Source organism: Brassica oleracea, chromosome C3, assembly GCF_000695525.1.
Source record: "Brassica oleracea var. oleracea cultivar TO1000 chromosome C3, BOL, whole genome shotgun sequence".
Classification (NCBI taxonomy): Eukaryota; Viridiplantae; Streptophyta; class Magnoliopsida; order Brassicales; family Brassicaceae; genus Brassica; species Brassica oleracea.
This window is the reverse complement of record NC_027750.1, coordinates 10,017,801-10,027,155: the sequence shown is the minus strand read 5'-3', so window position 1 is coordinate 10,027,155 and position 9,355 is coordinate 10,017,801. Positions and strand designations below refer to the sequence as shown.

The following is a 9,355-nucleotide window of genomic DNA, read 5'->3' as shown; positions in this document are numbered from 1 at the left end:
TTTTTTCGTGTGATTAATTTAATCTTTGTTTACAACAATTTGACGAAAAAATAGTTTGGAAGTTGTTTGTTCACACATGCGTTTGGGCTATAGGCTTCGAGGGCACGTGGCGAATTAGAAATTGTAAGCAAATAACGAACTAGCCATATCTTGTTAATTAACACGCGACTACAAAGTACAAACAAATACTCCATCTATGACAAAATACATGAAATTTTAAGGTAATGCCCAATTATTAAAAACCTGTTTTTTAATACAACAAGTATCACTAAAACATAAATTAAACATTATCAACTAATTATAAAATAAGCTTTAAAATATAATTAATTACATAGTTTTTAGTAAAGGTAAAATACATCGAAATATAAAAATATTATTTAGTTTGAAACTTCAAATTTTTTTTGAACATCTTCTATTTTGAAACGAAAAAAGTATATTATAATTGTCAAAACCTGCGGTTATTGCTGAAATCTTTCCAGATCAGTGGTTACCAAACAAAGTCATACACTCATCCTCGTTTAGTAACAAGTTGTTACTAACAACCACAACAATTTTTCAAACAAACACGTGTCCCCTTATCTTGAAAGATTTTATCATTGTTCGTATCTCTGGTGGAATTCTATCTTACTACGTTGTTATGATGACAACGAGAGACATACTCACGTAAGAACACCATTAATGCTTGGGGGTGCTTAAATTTTTTTTTTTAATTTTTTTTTGTCTGATTTAAAAGAAAATAAAAAAAATTAAAAACGAACCAATCACGGGCCGCCACGTATCAGTGGGGCCCGTGAAACAGTGCAAACACTGAAAAAACACGGCGCTTGATCTAGCGTATTTGGCGTCGGTGCTTTCTCTTTTGCTATGGACTCCACCCGTTAGCACTTGTCGTCCCGTTAATGCTGGCCTAAGATATTACTAATTTCTTATTGGTTGAAAAATACTGCTCCTTAAATCATGATCGGTGAAGATCCGGCCAAACTCTTTTTATAGAAAAAACTTCACATAAACACTCTTATAACCAAAGATGTGGTGACATACTGATTAGTGGAAAATTTTGAGTTGTGTTCATATATATGTTTTTTTATTGCACTCATTGAACTGTATCCTGATTCTCTGTAAAGAACAGAACAACCTGCAACTTAATGGAAGTTTCAATAAATATACGACGAACTAGAATGTTTACTATTAGAATAGCTGATAATACTCTTGTCCAAATCTAAATTGCATCTGTCCAGATTTAAGACTCCTATATATATATATTAATCCGAACAAATATCTAAAATGCCTATAATCGAAGAATTATGCATTACTTTAATAGTCCCTCACCAAAACTTTTCAACACAAAACATAAACATTTAGTATAATGTTTTGTGTTCATATTTTGAGAAATTCAAATACAAAATAAATATTAATATAAATTTCTATGTTCATATTTTGAGAAATTCAAATTGATATATCTCACTAGTGATGTACTATATCGCAACCTCATCTTACTTTCACATGTTTATAAATATGAAATTGCCACCGTCTGCTTGTCTTACAATACAATTACAACTAAAAAACTATCATAGTCTCTCTCTCTCCATCTCCCACTCCCTAAATCAAACCTTCTGCATAAAGTTAACGACTTGAAGGTAATCTTACCTACATCTGTCTCTCTGTCTATGTAGCTGTTTCATTATTAAATAACAAAGTCATATTCTCTCTATCTAATTGAGTAGTTTTGTATCCATATGTTTTCTTGACTTTTTCCAGTGTTGCATCTTTTTTTGCATGCCAATACCTTGATCGTGTAAAGAACTTTATAAGCGTTTGAGTGATTTTTTGGTAGTTTTAGTTTGCATATTTCTTAAATAAAAACTTCATTGCCTACGAACATAGCCGTACTTCAACCAATTGAAAAATAAACCGAAAAATATTTTTAGTAAGTTTTGCATTGAAATTTTAAAACGAAAAAATTATTTACTTTACAATCACAATTAAATCGGAAGAGAGAGAGAGTATTAAATAGACTGAGAGAATTAATCTATAATTGATTGACTCTAAATAATATGTAGGAAGCAAAATGAATGCGTGGTATATCGTTATTGCAATCGTCTTCTTTGCATCTATACTTATTACAAATAACACGAGAAAGACAAAGAAAAACCTACCTCCTGGACCACCACGACTTCCTATAATTGGAAACTTGCACCAACTGGGATCAAAACCTCATCGCTCTATGTTCAAATTATCTGAAAAATATGGATCTCTAATGTCCCTCAAGTTTGGAAATGTGTCTACGGTTGTGGCGTCAACTCCAGTGACGGTGAAGGATGTCTTGAAAACGTTCGACGTTGATTGTTGTTCACGACCTTATTTGACGTATGGTGCAAGACTTTCATACAACCGCAACGATCTCGGCTTTTCTCCTTATAGCAAATATTGGAGGGAGCTGAGAAAGTGGACAGTTGTGGAACTCTACACCGCGAAAAGGGTGAAGTCTTTTGGACATATCAGAAGAGAAGAAGTTGCCTCCTTGGTCGATTTCATCAAAGAGTCTGCCTCAGTGGAGAAACATGTTAATTTTAACCTCAAGTTGATGAAACTGTCAGCAAGTGTGATTTGTAGACTTGGATTTGGGATAACTCTTGAAGGGAGTAAACTTGAGAACACTTATGACCAAGTCATTCAAGGGATCATGGAGGTTACTGGAAGTTTTGCAGCAGCAGATTTCTTCCCCATTGTTGGCGGACTAATCGATCGGCTCACGGGATTACATAGCAAATGTGAGAAGGTTTTTAAAGCAATGGATGAGTTTTTTGATGAAGCTATAAAGCATCATTTAGAAGATGAGAGTATTAAAGATGACATCATTGCCTTGCTTCTTAGAATGGAAAGGGGGGAGATTGGACTTGGAGAGTTTCAACTTACTCGAAACCACACCAAAGGAATTCTTTTGGTAAGTAATCAAAAAACTTCTAACAGTAAAACCCTATATATTGTCTAATTTATTTTGTTTGTTTTTACAGAACATTCTTGCTGCTGGAATAGACACTTCTGCCCAAACTGCAACATGGGTGATGACACATTTGATTAGAAACCCAAGAGTTCTGAACAAAGTGCAAGCCGAGGTGAGACAAGTGATCAAAAACAAAGACCATATCACAGATGAAGATATAGAGAAACTGGAGTATCTCAAAATGGTGATTAAAGAAACATTACGGATAAACCCACTTGTGCCACTTCTAGTTCCAAGGGAGGCTTCAAAAGATATAAAGATTGCTGGTTACGACATTCCAAAGAAAACATGGATTCATGTCAATGTTTGGGCAGTTCATAGGAATCCAAACGTTTGGAAAGATCCAGAAGTTTTCATCCCTGAGAGGTTTATGGACAATGAGATCGACTATAGAGGTCTAAACTTTGAGTTGTTGGCGTTTGGTAGCGGTAGGAGGATGTGCCCTGGTATGGGTATGGGTATGGCTTTGGTACACTTGACTCTTATCAATCTTCTTTACCGTTTCGACTGGAAGCTCCCGGAAGGAATGGATGCAAAAGATGTTGATCTTGAAGAATCATATGGAATTGTTTGTCCTAAGAAAGTTCCACTTGAGCTTATCCCTGTCATTACCCAGTGGACTTGACTTTCTTATATAATATTATTTTCATAATATAAGATGTAATCTTTGGAAGTGTTTTGAAGTCTTATCATTATCAATAAGAAAGATGTTTGGTGAATCCATCCTTACCAAATTATTTCGGGTAACCACAACGTTTTATGCCCGCTAATACTTGTTCAAACTAGTCTAACAAATTAATTTATGGATCATTTGGAAGAATGATTACAAATTCTTGATCCAACTAACACATCTTTAAAATAAAAATATTATGTGATATTTTGACGAATCCTAAAATCTACTAACCATACATGAAAGTAGAAGAGAACTTCACCATCGATAGTCCGCCTAACACATGGATTTCCTTAATTTTGTTGGTAAAACATAATTACAAAAGAATAATTCTCACTATTTATTTGAAAAAAAAAATCTTGTTGTCATATACTGTTTTTTTACTTATATATATAAATCACCGTATATATTATCATATATAAGTGCGCAGTAGCGCTTTCTGCCTCCCATATATATTATCAGACTACATGATAACCGGAGCATACGCGGACTGAGTTCTTATAATAATGTTTGTTTATGAAATGATTTTAACATTTTGCAACACTACAATCTTTATCGATTATAAAATGATGAATATAGATGTTGGTCTATCAAAAATATCATCGTTGTTGAAGAGTTAACATATTTTATCTCATTTTAATTATTTTTAAGACTTCATATACACAAAAGGAAATTAAGTTTTGCAACTGATACAAATCACCAAAACTAAATAGGCAACATCGATTGTATAATGACGAAAAATGATTAGATTTTCTGCTCTCGATTTGTTTACTAGCGACTCTCTATAAGTGATTTCATTTTCTACCTCTGTAGAATTGTGTTTTCGTTCTCGTCTTTGTTTCATTGATATGAGTTAAGTTTTTTAAAAATTTTTTTTTTATGAATTCAGTGAATTACATAAGTGTCAATTAAAAAAATGGGCATCTGTAAAAAATAGTTTCACTCTATATACATATCTAAGAATAAAAATTTTGAAAAAAAAATGACCGGCAAACTATATTAACAGATTAGTGTTCAAATCTAATATATCAAGCTGTTATAGAATATAAGTGCAGACTCGAAATATAAATGTTTGTCTAGCATATATTCACCGGCTCGGTCTAAAAATCATCTAATTAGAACAACAAAACAAATTATTTATTTCAGAAGTTCGGGTAATTTCTGAATCCGAACGGGTAATATCCGAACCCGAATGGATATCCGAAGATCACCAAACATAAGTATACTTAACTCTATATTTCTAGTTTATTTATCTCATTTTATTCAAAATATTTATATTAATGATTTTTATGGCTCAAAATTAGATAATATACATATAATTATGGACAAAATCATTTGCTAATCACTTAAAATACATATCAAGTTCTTGTTTCTTGCACTAACAAAAGTTGCATCTAAAATTTCAAAATAACAACTAAAGTAGTGTCTTTCTATTTTTAAAGTTTTATCTCCAAACCTATTAATAGTTTAATATTTTTTTTTAAAAACAGTTAAGTTAAATATATTTAAAATACAAAAAAACTTAAGCAATGAATAATTTATTTATTTTTTTCAAAATTTAAATATCCGAACCCGACCCAAAATATCTGAACCCGTACATAAAATACCCGAACCCGACTCGAAGTGTAGAAATAGCCGAACGGGTTCTATACCTTTATACTGAAATATCTGATACAAACCCGATTGAACGTGTATCCGAACGTCCACCCCTATGATATATGATCATTTGTATCTTGGTTGAACAAAAAAAAGTTAAACATTTGATCACAAAATTTTTAATGTGACACTTTTACTATTTTTAGTAATTTATAGTCATTTTTTAAAAATTTAAATATAATATATAAGAAAAAATCTAATATTTTTTATTATATGATTAATGTGATTGTTTAATTTCTTTTAATAGTATAAAATTAAACAAAGAGAGAGAGGTTAAATTTTTTTTTATCAAATATGTATTATTCATAATCATTGATTGTCATATATATGTTAACCATACTAGATATAATTCCGTAGCTTTTATTTAAGGAAAAAAAAATTCTTTTGTACACTATTAATTAATTTGATAGTTAATTTAATAAAAAGCATAGTATATGGTTATATGGACCAACTTATTTTTCTAATAATTCTAAGAATAATTTTCGTGATGACACGTGGCTACGAAAACATGTCGTAATATTCCAGGATTAATATATAGGGAATATAAGTGGGCACTGGAGCTTTCTCTCTCGTCTCTCTTAGAGAGAGAAATTTCTTTCTTCATCTCTCTCTTAACAAATTCTTAATCTTTCAGAGTGATGATGATGATTTAGTTGTTTTTATGTAAATATTTTTGATCTTATGATCGATTTTGATTCCTTGTGGGATTTTCAATTCGTTTTAGTTTTTGGTGTGTTGTTCTCTTGCTTTTGCCCCTTTAACATGCTTTAGATTTTGTTTGCTTTGTTGGGTTTTGTGGTCATTTTATTATCCATAAATCTTTCCAGGAGTATAAATCTCTACTCATTTAATTTTTCCCTTGTATTAGAGTAGAGTCTCTCTGATTAAAATATTATGGGTATGTTGGAATTTATTGTTCAGTTAGAAGAAGATTCAGTAGAGCCGACTTTCTTCTAGTGAAGTAACGGTCAAACAAAGATCTCCCTTTGATTGATTTCGAACGTTCCTTGTTCTATCTTTCATTTGATTCATAAACTGCTTAGCAATGTTTTTAAGGTAGTAAGGTGAAAATTGCTTGATCAGAAGGTTCAAGCTTATTGTAAGATGTTGCTTCACGGTGGGAAGAGGTGGAAGACCTTCGCTGGAGGAACAGTCAACGTGGTGGAAGTTTGCATGTAGCAGTCACGTTGTTAGAAGAGAAGATGGCTACATAAAGCAATTCAAGCCTTGCACGTATTTTATCAAGTTTTTTTTTTTTTTGCAAATAATATTTTATCAAGTTTCTCTTTAATAGAAAGTTTTGGGCTTTGAACTTCAATATTGTACCATCTGGAAAAGTTATGGGTTTTAAATAATAATGTTATGGTTGACAAAAATCAAAAACTCACCAATTATGGAAAAGACATTTGGAGACTGGTACGATCAGTCCATAACTAAGTTCCACTTAAGCCTATAGATAGAAACCATTCAAAATCTAGTCTGTAAGTGGAGACATCAATGTGACTTTGAGAGTGATTGGATGGCACTGTTAGAGTAATAATAAGTAAAGTAAATTTGTTTCACTCTGAATCCTTCTTAAATGCATCCAATCAAAAAGAAAAAGGTGGAAAAGTTTTTTTTTTCCTAGTTACGCTGGAAAACAGCAATTTGGTTTTGTCTTTTTTTTTTCTGTGTTTTCCACCATTTTTTTACTCTAAGAAAATGTGGAGTAAACTAGAATAACAGAATAAAGAATTGATTATTCCCTCTTTATTATTTCTCCTATTTAGCCTTGTTAAGCTATATGCGTTTCCAATCGGACCCTTTATATAGCATTAGAGGAACTAAGTTATAGAATCAAATTTTCAGATAGATCGTATGGATAAAAAAAAATCTGATTTGGCTCTCACTTATTTTTTATTGATTTTACATTAATTTAAATACAAAATAAAGATAAATAACTAAAAAAACAAAAGACATCAACTTATTTACTATATGTGCAATTATTATCCGACCAGTAATCTAACCCAATAACTTGACCCGACTTTTAACCCAAATTCTTCTTCTTCTTCCTCCATTTATGTTTCTTTAAAAACAAAATCAAAATTTTTATTCAAATATTCACTGATTTTTTTTCCTTAACTCAAAACGATCAACCCATAGTCATATTTAATCAATTCTATTTTATTCGAAATCGAATTTAGTGTTTTAAGTTCGAGTTCACGGTAAAGAAAAACGCATAGTATTACTAATACAACTCAAACTAGTACACCTAATACAACTCAAACTAGTATAACTAGTACAACTAGAACTAGTATAACTAGTACAACTAGACCTAGTATAACTGGTACAACTTTAGAATTAATATGATGATATTTTGGTTTTTGTTTTCAGTGTGTGAATGATGCTATAAGATAAAATGATGTGGAACTACTGAGACATGTTGGTCTAATCTTTCTCTGATTGAATGTGTCAAAATACATAAATAGTTTATTTTCATTAATATTTGATTTGATAATGATTTGTTTACAAGTTGTATTAGTTATACTAGTAAGATTAGCTTTCCTTTCCTTGCCTCTATCTGTATATTCAGCAAAACCATATTTTATATGCGTCAGTGCCCTCCTAATCGAGCTCTGGTTTTGAGCTATTTTTACGACTCTTTTCACTCTGTTTTTCCCCTTAACCTGGATGACAAAAGCAACAACACTTGGGATAAACTCAAAAAGATATCTAATGGAGAAGTTTTCTGAATTGTTGGAATGCTCAATTAGTTACGACTCTTTTCACTCTGTTCTTTGTGGTGTCCACTCTTTTTACACTCTGGAGACAATACTGAGTAATGGGTTTTATTACAACTTCCGGGAAGTAAAGAACTACTACATATTATTTTTTCACAACAAACACCACTCTCAGCCCTCAAACTACAATGAAAGAAGCATGTATAATATTTTATAGCATCTAATTTTCTCTCTATATATAATAAATCTGTTCTTATATTCCAAGATTCTGCTCTCACCTGACTCAGCGTGGAAGAACAAGAGAATAAAGAGTTTCAAATAGGCATTTCTACGTGGGTTTTGTCAAACATTATCGGGTGTCTCTGTTAACAGGGCTAAAGTTGCACAAACACAAAGATTATAAGAACTTCTCTTCTTATTAGATTTAGAAACTCTCTCAAAACTAAACCTTTCAATGTGTTTCTCGTGATGGAACATCTCTCCATGAGAACTCTTTATATAGGAAGAAGCTACATCTTTGCCTTTAGGAAAAGATGTAGCTTTGTCCTATATAAAGAGTTCTCATGGAGAGATGTTCCATCAAGAGAAACACATTGAAAGGTTTAGTTTTGAGAGAGTTTCTAAATCTAATAAGAAGAGAAGTTCTTATAATCTTTGTGTTTGTGCAACTTTAGCCCTGTTAACAGAGACACCCGATAATGTTTGACAAAACCCACGTAGAAATGCCTATTTGAAAAATTAATAGGTGCATCGCATTTCTTCGATACGATGTTGCATCAGAACGTGAGTATAGACGCTTCACTGCTTCATTGCTCCTCTATGACTCTCTCTTGGACTCTGCATATATCTGCTTAGTACACCAACCGAAAATGCCAAGTCCGGTCGTGTATGAAGAAGATACCTTAAGCATCCTATGATGCTTCGATACAATGTTGCATCAATCTCAGGCTCCTCCTCTGCCTTTGATACTTTCAAACTCGTGTGCATCGGAACATGAGTATAGTTACATGACTCCATCTTCGTCTTGACAAGTATACCTTGCGCGTATCCTTCTTGTTTGATGTGAATGCCATCAGCTCCTTGCGTTACTTCTATACCAAGATAGTATGTAAGCTTCCGGAGGTCTGACATCTCAAATCTTCTTGACATATCATCTTTGAATTGCTTGATAACGTTGAGTGAAGTCCCTGTTACAAACAAGTCATCAACGTATATAGCTATGATCAGAAGCTCCCCCTTCTGTTTCTTTTGATATACCGCAGGTTCCTTGGTGCACTTCGTGAACTCCATCTCCTTGAGAACACG

The 9,355-nt window shown here is 32.3% G+C and overlaps 1 protein-coding gene across 1 annotated transcript; it reads left to right on the top strand.

Annotated features, from left to right (window-relative positions):
• The first annotated feature begins 1,557 nt into the window (after window positions 1-1,557).
• On the top strand, window positions 1,558-3,682 carry LOC106336360 (cytochrome P450 71B11-like). Its single transcript, XM_013775172.1, has 3 exons — window positions 1,558-1,637; window positions 2,061-2,944; window positions 3,015-3,682. The coding sequence occupies exons 2-3, from the start codon at window positions 2,069-2,071 to the stop codon at window positions 3,627-3,629; spliced, it is 1,491 nt and encodes a 496-aa protein (XP_013630626.1). The 5' UTR covers window positions 1,558-1,637; window positions 2,061-2,068; the 3' UTR covers window positions 3,630-3,682.
• Window positions 3,683-9,355: the final 5,673 nt, after the last annotated feature.